This window comes from Pteropus medius, unplaced genomic scaffold, assembly GCF_902729225.1.
Source record: "Pteropus medius unplaced genomic scaffold, Ma_sr-lr_union100, whole genome shotgun sequence".
Lineage (NCBI taxonomy): Eukaryota > Metazoa > Chordata > Mammalia > Chiroptera > Pteropodidae > Pteropus > Pteropus medius.
In genome coordinates this window covers 6,308,704-6,328,369 of record NW_024346667.1, presented here as the reverse complement: position 1 = coordinate 6,328,369, position 19,666 = coordinate 6,308,704, and the positions used below count along the sequence as shown (strand labels likewise).

At 32.3% G+C, this 19,666-nt stretch overlaps 1 protein-coding gene across 11 annotated transcripts in view; it reads right to left on the bottom strand.

Moving 5' to 3' along the window:
* The window catches only part of FBXW7 (F-box and WD repeat domain containing 7), a 173,601-nt gene that overhangs the window by 23,863 nt on the left and 130,072 nt on the right, over positions 1 to 19,666 (bottom strand). For 9 of the 11 annotated variants that reach the window (XM_039875953.1, XM_039875954.1, XM_039875956.1 and 6 more), the window contains one exon: positions 1,339 to 1,421. The exons of 1 other annotated variant lie outside the window; for it this stretch is intronic. In XM_039875953.1, coding sequence (XP_039731887.1) covers positions 1,339 to 1,421 — 83 coding nt within the window. Of the gene's footprint in view, positions 1 to 1,338; positions 1,422 to 3,810; positions 4,172 to 19,666 lie in introns of those variants that run through there. One more of the 11 variants, XM_039875958.1, reaches the window with a different exon arrangement.

Sequence of the window (19,666 nt, the reverse complement as noted above, 5' to 3'; positions counted from 1 at the left end):
TGGTTAACTGGAATCTATACATTAAAAAATAGCACATTTTAAACATTAAACTCAACTTTCTTACCAAGAAATACTTTATCAAGACTAGAAGGAAAAAGCAAAAATGAAGTAAACAGTGTCACCTGTCTATCACTCCACACTTCCTGGTGGAAGTGCCAAAACACAGTGAAATTGTCAAAAGGCAAAAAGTAGGTAAGAAGGAAGGGACAGTTCATATGAGAAAATAACACAAACAGCATTTCCTGAATAACTAAGAGATAGCTTTTTCTCTTCTGTATCATCTCTGCATTTTTTGTATATAAAACTATTCTAATTATTATGATTTCTAAATTTCATAGGAGCGTTTGAAAGAAATATTTTCAACAACTGAATGAATATATAGGTTTCCATGAAAAAAAGGATGCAATCTGTAACAATGCTCAATCACAAAAACTTATGTCTAAGCAATGTTCATTTTACTCCATCTTACAGAATAAAAATAACTCTAAATGAAAATATTTAGGAAAAAAAAAGAAATGTCACCATCATAAAAGTTCTTATGGTTTCTATAGCTAACTTTCAACCAGTTAATTGAAGAAGTGACAATTATTCACAAAAGACCAAAAAAAAGTTCTTAAGATACTTTTGTCATTTAAATTTTAAAATACCACAGTCCAAGTGACATCTAAAGACATTTTTAATTGGCTGGGTAGTAGATATTGTGCTTAAGTTAGCTTAATTAGCGTGAGAGTGGGAAAAGTTTTATACTGATGCAAAATCCAAAAATGATGGAATGGTGCAGGAAACAAGACTACAATTGTATTTAGTTGTTATGGAAACTATTCTACTGGCATAGAAATGTATGTGTTAAAAACATGAGAACTACAAATAAAAGCAGATTTCTAACAGTAACTTCAGGAAATATGATTTAGTTAGTAATTGCGAGGTTTATTTCACTGCTAATAAATGTATCTTCAATTTTCCATATATAAATATCCACCCTGGAACATCTGTTGCTATAGTAACAAGACACATTTCTTCATATTCATATTTTCAGACTTACTTTTTAGAATTCCTTATGAATTGCGATTTAAAAATTTTGTTAATTAGAGAACTTCTGCTGTGTCTTACTTCAACGTATTAGTAACAAAATATAAAGCTATAGTGGTAGACATTTTCTCCTTATTTAAAATGATGTATTTCCCAATTTTTCAGTCATCTCAAAATGTGTTAAACAGTCAACAGTACTAGTGACATATAATTCTATGAGAATAAACCGAAAGAAATGCTTTTAGAATCATCAACCCTTTAAAGAAACATGAGAATCATGAGAGAATCAATTATTATACTTAATATTACCTTGTATATTCTGAGACTTTGCATGGTTTCTTTCCCAAAGAAAAAGAGCGGACCTCAGAACCATGGTCCAACTTTCTTTTCATCTATAAGGTAAAACAAATAAGATATGTTTTTTAAAAAAATCACCTGCCCAACTATCAAATTTTAACTTTACCATTGGTAATATTGAAAAAATCTTAATTTTCATATGCCTACAAGGTTAATTAGGCATAGTTAATTAATATAGAAAATAAATGTTTCATAGTTTCTTCTATTAGTTCTACTTTGTTTTATTCTTTACAAGACTGGAAAGGTGAACTTTCCCCCCAAATATTTTGTCCAGCTTATAAATGAACAGTGTATGGCGATTGAAAAATTGATATCCGTCATATATATTCCTTGAGAGTAATATCCCTTTCACGTTTTCCAGTTTAAGAACCAACATAGGGGAAAATATCATTTTAATCTACACAGAAAAGAACCATATTTAACATGCCTTTCTTACTGATCTTCATTTTCCTTTAAAAACATATTTTAAGAAAGATAAACAGGAAATTTCAAAATTTCAGAATGGAAGTAAGAATAACTAAATTTAAAACACACATATTATTATAAAGAGTAAAGAGAACAATGTAAATAAAATGATCTTGAAACATAATTATAATAAGGCATAAAGCAATGAATATGGGCAATGAGGTCAGTAAAAAAAGTAACTGTAAAAAATCTGGAGATGGCAAACTAAAGATAGAAAAAAATGCCATCAATTGATAGTTACACAGAACATAGCTCTACTGACAGATACTCAGGACAAACATTCTAACTTGAAAAGTAACGACAACAAAAAGATTTAAAAAACATGAGTTACGCATCTTTGTAAGGTATAGCCAACATTTACAGCTTTAAAGTATTTCATTATGCTATATATATGTAATACTCTAAATATATTCAGAATTGTATTTTGTCAACATCAATACTAAAGTATTTTTTTATATTTTACTATTGGTTATTGAACTATACATATATTAATTATAAAGTCAGAAAATAAGATATGATAAGATTCAATTCTTTTATTCCAACAACCCCTCTCAGCTTTGTCTGCTAATGAATTACTGTATTACTGAAAATTACAGGGGCAAAATCCCCAGAGTGATAGATAGCTATTCTCATTTTTATAATAAGGTTCAAAACCCTTGTTTTGCATCAGCCTTATTTTCTTACCGACTGCCTCACATGGGAACATCATAACACAGCATGCTATACTGTAAATACTAAAGAGGACCAACCAGACTGTAAAATCTTTTTGAACCACATTCTGGATAATATAGACTATGTTTTTATCATCTTGATGAAAGTCTTCCAAAATACAGGGACAATCTTACAATTGTAGGGGCTAGAGGTGAGGATACGACACGCTCATCCACAATTTATACCTTATTTCATGAAATACCCACTAGAAATAAATGGAACTAGTCTTATTTCAACCCTTCAGAACTTTCTGTACTCATTACATGTTTTAAAGTGATTCCTCTCAAAAACCATTCCTTTCTTTCTCCAAATAATTTTAATAAAAAGCAAAATATAAAAGATTTAATACATAGGTAGCCACGTGCTTGCATGTATATAAATTATAGATCCACATATACACATACACGCAAATGTATCCATTAAAAGGTCAGTCAGTACAGATTACCTTAAAAATCTGTTTTTTTAATAACTTCCACAGATTCTTATTTTCGAAATTATTATGAGAAACTTTGATATTTACTCTAATTAAGTTTGGAATACTGGCTTTCAGAACTTCCCTGGATTTTGTAAATACATTGGTGCAAATGCCATTTGCCACTAAAAGCAAACTTTATTTCCATCTTAGAAAACCTTCAATGAATAAAAATGTCCAAAATGCATACCAAGGGAACCACTGAGAAAGAATTTTTGTCTTTAGAATACTTTATAAAATACTTTCTGCATGACTATAGAAGTCTTTTAATATTATATTGTTTACTGAAAATACTGAGTTTAGAACCAAAAATTAATTCTGCAATTTTTTAAGAGGTGCAGAAAGTAAATATGATCTCTTGAAATATAAATCCCAACGATTCTAGCAGTTCTACACTTTAATAGAGTCAACTAAAGAAAAAAGAAATAATATATCTAAGGTATAGAAAAATTAAAGGCAAAAGGTTCACTGAAAGCCAACTAAGGGTAGAGTATTTCCAGGTCAGCATTTATTGAAGCCACATTTCCAAAGTCTGAATATATTTTTAGTGAAAAATTCTCAGATTCAAATATACATTTTCTTTAAAATTTAAAGCATTTTACAGCTCATGTCTTTCCCTTATTTGCTTACATCCACAATATAAAACAGAACACCAGACATCTAGCCACCCACCAAAATTAGAGGATACTGCAGCCATCTCTGATGATACAGATTTTCCTTCTCAGGCAGGCACACACACACAATCATACAACACAGGAAGAAAATAGATTACTTACTTTGTAAAAAATCATTTTTAGTGTGCCGTAGAAACCCATATTTTCTGTATTTTTCCCCTTCAGTGATTCTGTGCCCCCGTGTGTCCTGCTGCTTGGCAGTCTCTGACAATATAAACCTTTTTCAGGTAGGTATGTCACAGATTCTAATGTGGACATGCTCAGGCACGTCAGAAAAGGAAGATTAGGGAGCAGAACCGGCAACAAAACTCCACAGTAAAGGCAAAGGCAGCTCAGTATCAAACCGCTTCTCGGGACACACATACATACATGCAGCTTGACTGAGGAGAACTCGAGGGAATAATGAGAGAGAACAGAGAAGATTATTGGAGGAGACTATGCCCTGTCAAAGCCTTGACTGAACAGATTCCTCCCTCAGCAGCAGAGGGATCAGATTACATCTTCCCTTGAACACAGAATGGTGCAGTCCAGGATTCAGCAATGCAGACTGCACATCAATTATATGGTGATCCGCTCCAGGGAACCCGTAAGCACACAACGCACTGAACAGAGGGAGGATGTGGGCAGCAAATGAGACCGCCCCCACATGACAGCCCCCTCTCCCCGCTCAAACTTTCAGGAGATTATTTTTGTATTTTGTAAAACCTGCCTTTTTGAAGAGTTTTAAATGGCAAGCATCATTTCCACAAATAAGTCCTTTCAGAAACATTTTGAAAATGGAATATATTTGCATCTGGTCCTCCCAACAGAAGCAAAACAGGCTATTTTCACTAACTTGTCCTATTGCAGTCCTGGCACAGGCTGATTGCATTTTTCAAGTAGCCTGGATGGTACTAAATGGGCAATCCTTAAGGGAGAAATTAAATATTCTTTGGGGGATTTACAATAAAGTAAACCCGTTTGGAGCATATGGCATTTTCAGAAATTATGTACTAAGTTATTTTTCAACCTGTGTATTTCTTAAGTTAATGAAAGTATTCCCTATGCTTTTCCATTTCATTCGTTTAAAACATAGTTTTCAAGAAAATTACCACACACTTCATCGATCTTTAGTAATCATTAGAATATCTTTTTAAGATTAACTAACTAGTAGTAAGTATATAAAGTTTGGCTAAACGGTTCTGTTTCTACAAAGGGAGCAAAAACTGTGCTCATTGGAGAGTTTTATCCTTATTGTTAATTTAATCTTAAGTAAACAGGAGGCACTGGACCCCCAAAATTATTTTGACAATATGTATTGCTTATCATTAAATGGTATTTTCCATAATAATAAAGGTACAAAAGTTTGCCTGAAGGCAACCTTTTTCTAAGAATGATTACTACACAAATCTAGATATTTCATCTTGCAACTTGCTACACAACTAGCTTCAGAGGCAATTATAAGATTGCTTGGACTAGAAAGGCCCATTATTAAAGGTCTAGTTAATTAACTCCTACCCTCCCCATTAATGTTCTTTATTACAAGTAAACTCTGTGCCTGTAGTTATTTAAGTACTCAGAAATTCTTCAGAAAAAAAGAAATATTATTTAGACTTATCACATTTTAATACTCTCTCCTATGGTAATAAATAACTTACTTTAGGAAATGATTCTAAATACTGCATAAAGTAGTAACTTAAAAAATAAATATGTTTACCCTTACAACTAAGACATTAAGTCAGTGTAATGTCTTTTACTTAAAAACATAAATGAAATAAGATCATCTAAAATTTTATGAAGATGTACATCTTGGATCTTCTCCTGGAAATTATATTCTATAGTCTATTATCTTTTTAAAAATCTTCCACCTGGATCTTAAATTAACCCTTACCCTCACAAACAATACACATATGTATGCAGCAGAAGTTAGTTTTCTAAATATAAAATTAGCTTACTTCAAAAGAAAGTTCCTTTTAAAAAAGAAATCTCTTACTCTCAGCACCAAAAAAAAAAAAAAAAAAAGCCAACCAAACAAAATCCAACTATTAGGAATGGACCCATAAACTCTTTTATTAGAGGCTTCGGAGAACTCAGGATTTAAAAAAATAAATTAAATAAGGAGTGATTCCCCCTACCCCCTAATACGACACCATTCTGGGCTATCTGAAGAAACTAATTGTAAAATAAATCCCTGAAATCTCTTCCCAAATTTGTCAGTGGCTTGACAGATATAAATGGACTCCCCACCAGTCATATAATGGTATACATTGACTTCAATTAAAATCATGTCCTATCTCTAGTTGAACTAACCTTTTCAAATTAAGTCTACTCAGTTGAAGACACAGATCAACTTTAATAAACCAGAAACACTGTCTCAAAACCTAGGATATTTAAAGAAGAAAATATCTTAATTTGTATATTCAAAGAATGCTCTTGTGGTTACATGGCTCCTATGTATGGCTATGAAGTTACAGGAAAACCCAATCCCCACAAATATGTTTATATGTAAGTATGTATATTCATGTTTTATTTTTGAATAGGCAAAATATTTACATGACTCAAAAAGCAAAAAGATATATAAAAAAGTATACATTAAGACTTTCCGCCACCCCACAACCTACATCTACCACGGTTCCCACTTGGTAATGACTTTTTACTAGTTTGCTTATCCTTTAAGTGAGAATGTATATAAGTATTCATGAAGACTTTATTTTTCCAAGTATGTAAATAATTTTCCATAATATCTTGTTTACAATGTTAATTTGAGAACTGTGAAGAAAAAAATTTGCCAAGCAAAGCTAGTCAACCAAGTCTCTAACTAGATTTCAAATTAGAATAAAAATGAATGATTTTCAATATTCTCTGAAGTACTATTAATGAAAATTATGATCTATTATATTACTTTCATCATAATCCATGTGAACAAAACAAATGAAATCATTCTGACATTCCTATTTCTGGAAGTCTTGGCTAAAATACAGATGTTTAAAACTTTACTCAGAGATTTAAGTGTTTTAGTAGTACAATTGAAAGAGCCTTTGTCTGTCTTTCTATCTGCCTGCCTGCCTGCCTGCAGATCGATCGATCTATCTATCTATCTATCTATCTATCTATCTATCTATCTATCTATCTATCTATCTATCTATCATCTGTTATCCCTGTGGTAGACAGAAACATTTTAAAACTGAGATCAGCCTATAATCTATCTTAAATAAATTCACCAGAAAAAAAGTATTTTATGCTTTATGCTAGAATGTTAACAAGTTTACTGAAAAGATTAGCTAGACAATCTTTACAGCTAAGAGCATACTTGTGTTTGTTTTCCAAATTTTTAGAATATCTCAATGTATGAAATATATTTTCACTATAATATACTAAATCTTCATGTAATTTCGTCTAAGCAATAAATGTCTCATTTTATAAAAAATTATTTCTTGTGGTGACTGACAACTTTTAAGCCTTATTGGAAATCTATTCACAAGGAGAGTGACTAATAGTGAGTTCCAGGAATATAGTCTATCAGACCGAGTGCTCATCTCATCACAACTCCGTTGAGCTAGGGGTGTGAGAAGAATGGATGAGAGCAGTGACTTAAAAAAACAAAAAAACAAAACAAAACAAAAAAAACAGCACAAAGATATGAAAATGTACTGCCCCATAGTCTAAGCCTCTGGGAAATAATGGCAGGAGAATGATTAACCTGTGAGCTAGTACAAGAGAAAGTGCTTTCTGAGCAATTAGTTGGGATGACTTAAGTTTTTAGAAGAGCAAATTGTGGTATGGGCAGAAACAAAACTAATCTACATATAACAGTGAGAAAAATAAAAACAGCAAAACAGTCTTCTCTGAATTTTATATCTTCAGAGAAGTATCTTCATATATAGTGTCAAGAGAGGAAAGAGTAAAAAAAAAAAAAATAGGAGTAATTAATAGAGTTCTTTTCCTCAGGTTGACTCTCAGAGTTCATTATTTTCATTTGAAATAAATTCTTCCATTATTTCATTTATTATACCTCATTGTCATTCTTTTTATACATCTTTTCTCCCTACTATCTACTCCTTAAAGGCTCACATCTTACTCTAAGACAGTAGAAGATGATACATAGATATAATTAATATTTTTTAATAATTAGTCATATGAGCAAATAGCAACCATGGCATCATTTTTCTAATGTATAATATATTTGTTTAGTATTAAAAAGTCTACCTACTATATTATAATTAGTTGATACTATGAATGTTGTTAGTTATTTTCATTACCTTGCTAACATTTAAAAATTTACTTCCATTTTATAAGAGTAAGAAAATGTGTTTATGGTCTTATGTCAGTGATTTTCTTTATTATTATCATGAAAACATTCTTTACTCTGATATTTCATTAGGAAAACCACCTACCACAGTTAGCTGTCTTGCCCTGAGCACAAAATTTAGATTAGAGACAGTTCAAAATTTCAACATCAAAGAAAGGAATGCCAAGCATGTTGAGGCTGAAAAACGTTTTGAAATCTCACTAAGCCACTGTCATTAACTTTCTGGGATGCAAGTTCTCATGAAAAGGTTCACAACTAAGACTGACGAGTTAATAAACCTGTCCTATCACATGTATTATCAAATAAAATAGTATATATGCCCAGCATCTACATTTTCTCTGATGGAAATAGGTGGCAGTATTGATCAATAAACTATATTTAGTCATTAAACATTTATTTAGCACCTACTATGTGTCAGGCACAGGAAAGTATATAATTGAGAAAATTTTTCTTCCTCTACTGAATTTATGGTCACACATCTGACTCTTAGAACTTACACTGAAATTAGTTCTACAAAATTTTTGAGAATATGCAAAATGAAACAAGCTGAGCCAGATTTAGTTTGAAATTACCATCCAAGTAAACAAATATTGAAATATTACTGTATTAGAAAAAAATCCCAAACACTAAATATTGCAAATAAATAACTTAACTTTGTTTAAAATAAACTTGTTTGGGACTGTGGGATGCTTATAATAATACAAGCAAATAATAACAAAATCTTAACCTCAGTAAATCAAAATGCAAAGCAAAATATCAAAGCTTAAAGTGGTTTTAAAAATATTTTCTAAGTGTAATTGCAGAAGTGGTACAAATTTTAATTTTTTCTTTAGGCTTAAGGTATTTATAACTTTCTTCATAAAAATGCAGCCCCTCTGGATTTGATACAAATAAATTGCAATATTAATTCAAGCGGTTTTTTACATCACTTCAGATTGGGCCAAATTTGTGCTCTAATAAACACATGCACAAATGTATGTATCTACCAATATATATTCACATACACAAAGTATGACACAATAATGGAAGTTAAGAATACTATTTATCACAGCCACAGAAGAAAACAATGAAAATGGGAGTTTTCCTTGTTTGTAATTCTAACATTTATTTTGTTATAGAGCTGTCACAGAGACTTAATACATGTATCAAAACACTCCTTACAATACTTTACAGACAAGAACACTTGCAATCCTGCAATAATTTGATAAAGGTCAAAAGCCATTATGGAGTTTACCCTGATTTATCTAGAAAGCAATTAATCTTTACATCTCATGCTTCAAATCCAAAATAAACTACTAGTAAGCATCTTGAATTCATATCCAAAAGTTTCCTCTCAAAATGTTATTATAAATTTTTTATAGTAATACCTTCAATAAAGTACAAAAGTATCATGGAAAACTATGAAAACTAAGATTGATTTAAAAAATAAATAAATAAAATAATAAATATGAACTAGGAAAGAATTTAATTAACATGTAGAAAAAATGAAATCAATGTTCCCTCAATGTAAAGCCTAGAATCCGATTTACTCTTCTACTTTGTTTATCCAATTCCATATTTACTGCTGTTCTTTGTATATTTACCTGAGTTTAGAACAATTTCTAAAGGTATGGTGTATCAGTCTTGTATTTTAGTACTAAAATAACCTTTCATTTCAAGGACTGTTTAAAATATTGTTGTATCTACTGAATCCACAGAAAAAAACAACACCAGAGAGCCACAGAGTTTAGAATAGATCTTGAAAATCATCTAATTCCTCTCTGTGAAATGAACATGAGCTTCAGAATCGGAGAAACCTGGGTTGAAACATCAGATTTGCTGTTATAGTGTAACCTAGCAGGGGTTTTTTTGACCTTTATGAGTTCCAGTTTTCTCTTATTTGTAAAAATGTAATTGTCATACCATCTACCTTTGTAAGGACACAGTAGATGCCCAGCACATAAAAGGTATCCTATCCTATAAAAACCTTACAAAGTAATAACTGTTATTAACAGCTAAGAAAGGCGAGGTAGTGAATTAAGTGTCTTACTCAGAGTTATGCAACTATATTAGAACCTTAGACTCTGTCCAAGTTCACTACTTTTAACTAATTTCCACTAGGTATGTGACGGTAAAAGTTGAGCTAAAAAAATCAGACATTGCTAAAGAAGGAGAAAGGTGTTATATTTTGCAAATAGCAATTAAATATATAAACTACAACTAAATTTTGATTATTTAGTTTATGGAATGATTATCTAAGTCCATATAACTATGCTTCTGCTACATTTGGGAAATCTGAGGCAAAGACACAGTGATTGGGGAAAAGATGACAGAAACGGAGAAAGATTTAGGTTAAAAGAAATCAATCAAGAAATAATCACCTACGACATCCCAATATCTGAGGACAAATGGAAACATTGCAATAACTCTACCCCTCCAAGATTCTGAAAATCCAACTGGCAAGACAAGAAACTAATGGAGAACAACATTTGATGAGATATCAAGTGCCAAACTGGGTAGTGTAAGAGGTCGGAAAATGGAGAAATCATTTGAATAGTCTGAGAGGATTTCATAAAAGATATGGTTTTGTTTCTTAAAGACAGAAGTTTGGAAGATGTTAAGGAGAAAGAAGAAAATTATCATCTGTGGACCTATGATACATGTGGACATGCCACTACCATTACCTTGAAGGACTAACACTTATAAAACTTCTACTAGTCACTGGTCTTATAAGGTTCATGACAACAGTGGTCCCCAACCTTTTGGCACCAGGGACCAGTGCTCCTACGAGAATCTAAAGCCTGAAGATCTGAGGTGGAGCTGAGGCGGTGATGCTAGCGCTGGGGAGCCCCTGCAAATATAGATGAAGCTTCGCTTGCTGGCCTGCCACTCACCTCCTGCTGTGCGGCCCGGTTCTTAACAGGCCACGGACCAGTACCAGTCCACAGACCGGGGGTTGGGGACCCCTGCATCAGGGGATAACCTATTTAGTGCTTTATCTCTGAATTCAAACATTTAATACTACAGTTAGAATATTCTTTAACTTACATGTAATGGTTTCTTCAAAAGTACTTCCTGCTATGACTCATTCTTCCATTTTAGGGCTAATATGTATCTTTCTGTACAAGAAGAACTTTCTGTGTGGGTGTGAAGACTTTTTATTTTAGTTACAAACACTGACTAATAAGGTCCTTCTGTTTCAAGAGGCATTCACACTATAAATCATACATACAAGCAGGTGGTACCTTTGAATATAGGGGGGAATGGTGCAGAAAGAAGAGATTTATCTCTTAAGTAAATATTCATTCAAATTTTATACTACCAAAAAACTTGATGAAAAGACAAAAAAATATAACTCAGGGCAGTAGATACGTACATGATTCACTGATTCTCACCAACATGTAGCCAAAAGGACCTCTGTGATTCAAACTGTATGCCTTGCTTGGAAAATTAAACTTTGTCTTGTTCTACTCCTCCTCATGAGTCCTTTCTCCTCATGCCCTGCACCTCCAGCCGCCAGACTCAAAACCTTCTTTTAAGGAATAGACTTCACTCTACAGCATTTTGAAGTCATAGAAACTATTCATCATGTACAGAACTAGGAGAAGGGCTGCTATAAAGTAGAAAGTATGTGAGATTCAAACACATGATATAAAGTATGGTCCTTCTGAAAAAAAAAAAATTATATATATATATATATTTAAGTGTGTGTGTGTGTGTGTGTGTGTGTGTGTGTATGTTGTGGTGTGTATAGAGAAAAGCCTACATAAATATATAAAGATGTTCACGGTGGTCATCTAAGTGGCTTATTAATAAGAGACTTCTCTTTTTTCTTGTCCATAAACAAGTATTATCTGCATAAACTTTTGAGAACCTACTATGTGGTAGGTACTAAGTATAAAGTGCCAAAAATGTGGATGAGCTCTCTCACATAGTTTACATTCTGGGGGAGAGGGAAGACACGTAATAAGTAAGCTAATAAATAAATAAGATAATTTCATATAATGCTAAGTTCTAAGAGAGAAAACAGAGTGCAACAAAAGAAGTAAATAGTTAGGGTAGTAGAGAAGTGTGGCTAATTACTTTTAAGTCGAAATGATAGGATAGAGCCTGGGATCAGCAAGAATAGGCCAGTCTGGCTAAGGTGAAGTGACTGGCAGAAGATGTAGTTAGAAAGGTAACTAAGAACTAGATCATGTAGGATTTTGTAGGCCATGGTCAAGAGCTTGGATTTAATTCTAAATACACCATGAAGTCATTAGAGGATTTCTAGAATGGGAATAATTTAGCACAACTTCTATACATATCTTTCCTTATTTATTTTCAAAAATGTATAAAAAAATTGAAGACCGCTCACAAAGTAATTCTCACTTGCTGAAATCAGAGATATAGAGAAAAGAATACATAACTGTATTTGAACTCTTTTCAACTCTTTCATGTAGCAATTACTCTTCCATTTCCTTCATCATACTAAGACTCAAACTCAGCACCTATCCCAACAAATTCCTAAACCTGGAGAAGGAAGAGAATTGAAATAGCAGGTAATAGTTAGTCTGTACCATATGCCAAGCTCTACTCTAAACTGTTTTTATCTAGTTACTCAATTTTAAAATTAAGGGGTATTTACCATATCATATCTCTACTTCTTCACTCTTTAATTATGTTCTGATTTTATCTTTATATTTGATAATTTACTCTTTTTGAGAAAGAGAGATTGGGGTCAGATCTCTATAGATTGTCAGCGCATCTGTCAGGCTTATTCTAGAAAATGTCTGGTTACCCTTAGTTATTGGAGGTGAAAGGATTTTACCTATGGTATACTTTTTTTGAACTGCTTCTCTGTGATCATAAAGGAATCCAGAACATAATCACAGAAACTCAGGTTGGAAAAAGCTTTCAATTAAAGTGTAATACAGTCTCAGGTACAACACTTAGGTTCACCCTTATTAGCATGTAGTCTTACGTGCTTAATCTAAAATACACATGTTAGTCTCAACTGTGTCATCTTCTATTAGTTCGCTTACTGATTTTCATAATTATGTCCAATTATAAATATTTGACTAGCAGATTCAAACTCATTGCACTTTTTAAAATATAGCGTCTCTTCTCCATTCAAGCATCTTACGAATGTACTAGAATTCAAAATGAGAAGGGATAACTTTAACCAATCTTTTTAAATTCTAGTTATCAAAGTCTGTGTACTTGAACTTCTTTCACTTATTTGAAAACATCTGTTAGTATCTGTTAGTATGGAAAACATCTGTTCCATATTGGTGCTAGGCCAGTAAGAACCATAAATCATACCAGGTTCTTGCTCTAGAAAGTGTACATCACAGTGATCTTCCACAGATTCTTTGCTCACTTTAGAGTCGCGTGCCTGCTCTTTAAGTATTCAGTGTTTGATGTGACTGTCAGGCGAGTAGAAAAGAACCTAGTAATCATGCCCCCACTACATTAAAAAAGGAAGATTCTAAATATTCATTTTAGAAACATCAATTTACATTTTAAAGCAATTACTGCATATATAATTTAACAAACTGTATTTCTTGTTTTGAAAGAATCAAGAATTATATGACAAACATAATGCTTACACAGCTCCCTTACCTCTTCAGGACATTGTAAAAACCTGTGAAGATTTAGTACATAAAACCTGAGTACAAAGAAATATGGAAATAGATGGGTCATGAGTAGGGTTTGACATAATTTTGACTGTCATGGAAACATTTTCAAAACATCTATTAATTTGAAAAGGTATCTGATCTAGAGTTGCCTTTTATATGCAGTCAACTGTAATACTAATGGTTAGGAGTATGTTGATATCTTGGCAAAACTAATAAAAATATTTTATTTATAAGTTCATTTTCTTTATTAAGTTTTTTTTAATATCTTAGCACATTAAAAGAAAATTTACCTATAAATATTCAAGCTGCTAAGTGTTCAGAAATTAACTTTGAAAGTTTGTCACACTTACTACGTGACTCTAAAAAGTTCTTTCTGTAGAATGGATATCATGAGTTTCCCATCAGTTGCATGAAGGCATGATAAGCAATGATGTCAAGATGCCTACTAAAACAATGTACATTTTAACTTAATTAAGAACTGCTCTGTGCATACAGCTGGCCTGTTTTGAAGTACAACACGGTGATTTGAGATACTTTTAAAATCTAATTCTAAAATGTTTTCTATTGAGTCATGCATATTCAAACTTCTACACCAACAAAAAAGCTTGTAAGGAATAGTTGAAATCTACCAAAGAATATAAAGACAAAGCTAGCAAAAAGATGTTTAACTTTAGAATATTCTTAAATTTGTAATATTTTGTTAGCCCTTAGGATAAAGACAGACAGACACAGACACAGACACACACATACACCCCTCTTCATTTTAAGTCTTTCCTTTAAAGTTACACTATCAAAGGACAAAATAGCACATTAAGAACTTAAATATTTTTCAAGAGACGTTAAATGAAGATGTTATCATAATCACAATGTAAATCACAAAGATTAAAATTAAATGGTATTTTTACTAACTAGCTTTTATTAAACAGTTGCAATAAACAAATTTTGTCAGACCAAGATGTAATTTACTTCCCGTCAATTCATTTATTTAAAATACTTTAACTTTGTAAAATTCACTGTATATTTTATATATATAGGTAACATAGGAAAAGGAAATTACTGTGAGAAAAAATTATGGTGAGCCTTTAACCCCGAATTCCATTATAATATTATCAGTCTCATCCAAATGAATCCTGAATTATAGAATGGTTCTCTATTTTCTAAACAATAAAACAAGAAGGAAGAAAAAAAACTAAAGAGTGCTTCAAACATTTTATTTTTATAGATCTAGAGCTACCACATTGAAGAAATATTTAGTTAGGGTTACTGAAAACCAAACACTAAGCAAAAAGAATATAAAATTGAGCAAGATGAAGTCTCTATCCTAGAAGAACTTCCAATTTAGGGAGAAGGACAGACAAGTCAATAAAAAAAAATGACAAATCAATATAATTGATAAATGAAATTGCTCAATTTATATGACAATGCATAGAACTAAAAGAGGAAGAGATGTTTTCGGGAAATGCACATGGCGATTTTAAACCAAAAGGATAAGTGAAAAATAAACACTAAATTTAAATCTGACTTGAGTGTTCTTTTAGTACTTACTATCAATGATACTGTAAACGATTTAAGTTTGAATAAGCAACTCTTTTCAAAAAGATGCTCTCCTAAGAAGATGAAGTATACAGGGAAAGGAACTTGCTATATGCCAGGCACTCTTCTAGGTGCTTTACTTATATTAACTCATTGAAACTGTACAGCAACCCTGTGAAGTAGGTACTATTATTATCCCATTTTACAGATGAGGAAACAGGCACAGAGAGTTTAAGTCCCCAAGATCACATAACTATTAAATAAGGGAGCTGAGATTTGAACACAAGCAGATCTTGATCTCTAGTTTATAGAAAATGATATAGGGTTTTCTACATATATAGCAAGAAGTATTGGTAGTTAAGAAATCTCTAGGATGTTTCCTGAGCTATTTCAATATGCAAATGTGTCATGTATGGATGAAATCTATATTAGAGATACAGCAGACACAGATAAAGAAGAGATAAATTAGGTAGCCAATTGTGTGTTCTGATATACTTCTGGGAATCTACCAAGAGCAGCTTGACAAAGAGTCAATACACCGCCAATACTTCCTTGGAGAAGAACTGAACCCATTATCCTTGACATTATATTGAAGATAGGCAGCAATCGGTAGGCATAGTGGAAGAAAGTCTGATAAAATGTGCTCATAATACATGGGTTTTGCTTTCTTTTCCTAAACGCCCTAGGAACTTCTAAATACTACCCTTATTCCTTCATGGTCTATGCTTTATTTCCCTAAAATATAAAATAATGAAAAAAAAAAAAAGCTAAGAACAGCATATATCTAAGTATCTCCATTGGAAGATCCCTTCAAAGGGACTATTAGGTCCTTCACCCTTACCAAAAGGATCTGAACACGACAGAAAACCGGCAAAAGTTATACATCATAACACTCAAATGTTCTTTATTGGTTATTCCGACCCCAATACACTTAACAGGAAATTATGACTTCTATTTGATTCTGAATATTTTAATTTAGGAGATAGCCAAAGAATACTTGATTTACTTCTCAAGTCATATGTGTGCACGTGTGTGTGCATGTATTGGCCCTGTTCCTTAAGTTCACCACATCTGACCTTTTTCAAAAGCCAACTCATCTTTAATACCATGTCAATTTGATCTAAGTGCGGTCATCATTTCATAGCAGTAAACACCACTATTAATACATGCATATCTATGTGATTCTATCCTACAATTTATTGCTTCAACTATCTCTAATTATGTTTATTCTACCCAGGATAAATAATTACAACAAATGTAGGTTTATATAGTGACTTAATCTCCCACAGACATTCACTCAACAACATTTATTTGGGTGCCTATTATACATAAGTTAAATTAAGTATGGACTCAGTTTCATGGTGGCTGGAGTTTACAGTGTAGTAGAAAGATAATGAAACAATTAAAACAAAGCAAAACTCAAACTGTGGTAAATTCTACCAAGTGTTAGAAAAATACATAATGTTAAAGTTTTGACCTAGTCTGCAGGTTCAGAGGAGGCTTCCCTTCTCTAAAGGAATGGCTAACTGTGTTGTGGTGGGGGAAGGGGCACCCCTATGGCTGCAGTGCACAGAATAAAAGTACTGTGGCAGGTACAAGATGAGGCTAGAGAAATAGGCAAGGGCCAGATTACGCAAGACCTCATAAAGGATTTTGGTCTTTACCATAAGAATAATGAATAGCTAACAATGGGTGTTAGTCAAGGGGAAGACATGATAGATATAATAACTCTTGAAAAGCTCATTCTGAATGTAAGGTTAAAAACAGAATGGAAGTGAGAGTGGATATGGAAAAACTGTATGAAGGACTATTCCACTAGACCAGGGAGGAGATAATGTTGGCTTGGGCTAGCAAGATGCACCGGAGATGGATAGAAAAGTACAGTTAAGAGATATTTAGAACATAAAACTGATAGGATTAGATTGGTCATGGGAAGTAAAGGAAAGCGTGTTTATCAAAGATGACACAGGATACTGGACAAGAGTCAGTGTTTGTGCTTGTTTTCTAGGGTAAGAAGGATCACAAAGTCCATTTTTGGTCATCTTTGGGTTGAGGTGTCTTTGAGACATAAGGTGAGGACATAAGTTGGAGCGTAATATACGCTCCAACTGGCTCTGGAGCTCAGAATAAAGGTCTCAGCTAGAGATGAAAGCATGAGACCATCGCGTATAGGCCATCTCCAATTTCCTTCATAGAGCCACCTCCTCCGAATTCTTAAGGTGTTAATCACAGCTCTTGAACCCAACACCTTGTCGTAGTGTGGGCACATTAATTATTTGTTTTCCCCATTAGACTGTAAGTTCCTTGAAAGCAGTGACCATTTCTATTTTGATTTTCGTTATATCTCAGCTCCTCACATAGTTCCTGAACACATTGGGGTATCAATAAATAATATTTATATGAGATAATCAACAACATAAGATATATTCTAATCAACAATGACAGAAATACAGAAATAAGTGAAAAATATTAATTTTCAGCATAATTTGAAAAACTCATAATTTTCAGGATAAGAAAAGGTAATGTAGTAGAAAATGTAGAATATATTTTATATATTTGTTATTTATTTAGTATTAGTATATTATATACAGTATTATTTATAATATTTTACATATTTACAAACATTTTTCTCTCAGGGAAAAACTTTTCTACATATTTATCAGTTACACAATTCAAGTATAAATTAAATTGGAAGGAAATACACAATTTGATACGCAATCAAAATGCAATTATCTTCGTTATTAAAAGCCAATCTGGTTTAGGACTTCTTGTATCTTTAAAAATGCCCAATAGAATATAAACTTTTCCAATTAAAAAGAATATATAGTTTTAACAACACTTAATATACACTATTTCCCACAGATCTCACTTAAAGTAGTATTTTATTTATTCACAGGTTATTAACCTAACAGCATTTTTGTACCTCCATTTTACTGACAAGAAAAATTTTGAGAGTTACCAAAAGCATTATAACTAATTTTAGCTAAACAGAAACACCTTTGGCATTATATATTTTAATCTCTATGAACAGAATAACAGATTGAGTTCCATTTCCATTAAAATTAAATTGAATACTGCATATCTTACATATAATTGCCTAGCTTTATTTTGTTTTAGCTGCCTTTTATCACTATCTCCCATTGAGAAAGAATATATCAAGAAACACTACACTTAATGAAAAGGGTCAAAGGACTCAAGATCCCACTGAAATACCTTTCTGTAAAAAAAGTATTGTTATTTCAATTACTACATTCATTTTGGTGTTGTGAATATAAAAATATGCAAGAAATAATTTTAACAATAGACACATTTTGAGGCATACCATTCACTTCTAACTTTGAATGCAGGTAGAACATACTTCATCTTAATCCTCAATGTAGTCAACACTATACACATGGATTTCAAAATCTTCTTTGCCTTTCATATTCTAATAAATATTATATATCAAAATTGCAGAATGTTATTGCTCAAAACATATATCTTTTTGTATATAAACACAGTCTGAGAATTTTAAGTAAATATATTGATGATTACAAAATACAGTGCAAAATGATGAGAGGCACCAGCTAACAGTATCAATGCTTTTAAAATTATATTTAAAATAAACAAAAGTTGCTAAAAAAGGAAAGAATGATAAAATTTTGTAAGAAGTTGTGGTTGGCCATTTATTACTTTCCTGTATTAGTTAATTAATATTCTAAAAAGGTCTACAAAAGGCTGAACAACCTCTCAAGCACTGAATTCATGGCACTGACCTTAGACTTCCTTAGAATGATTTTTAATGCACTCTGTTATTAGTAAAACCTGTTCAAACACATGCCCCATCTGCCAGCACCCCATCTGCAGGAGAGCTTCTTATTCTTGTAGACAGTACAACTCCTGCTTGCTTCCTTCTCTTCTCTACATACCAGCTGTATGGTAATGAGCATGAGCAGCTGAAAATACTGCACGATAACAAAGCTAATATGAAAACAGCAAAACACTTCCCCTCAACGAAGCAGTTGGAGCATGAACATAGCAAATAAGTTATTAAACAGAGGTGGGGGGTGAGAATTGTATTTGTGTGTATTGGGGTGGGGGGTGCTTGTGTGTACGCATACATATGTGTTAAATATGGGGTTTCGACATAATTAAAACATAAAAGGAACCAAGAGCAGCACAGGGTACTAAAGAAAGATCTAAATTTCTAAGTACTTTAGTTAAGACTTGTAAATCAATTCTTTAAATGTCTTAAGTCTCAATTCTTATATAGTGATGGTATATCAAGTGTCATTTTGACAAGCTAGTTTTCAAAGATGTTAACAAGTATGTTCCATTTTCTAACTTATTTGGGGTCTTTAGGGAAAGAAATGGAGTCAGAACTTACAATCATAATAGAAACTATTTACTAGATATTTTAGCAGCTAACATGTGAATCAATAAGTTATATCTTTTTAATTCTTATACTGCAATTTAAATTTTTTGTTTTAATGCTAGTAGAAGCCAACGCACTTATTCTGAACATCTGAGAAACTCCAAACAAAACACTAAGCTGGCG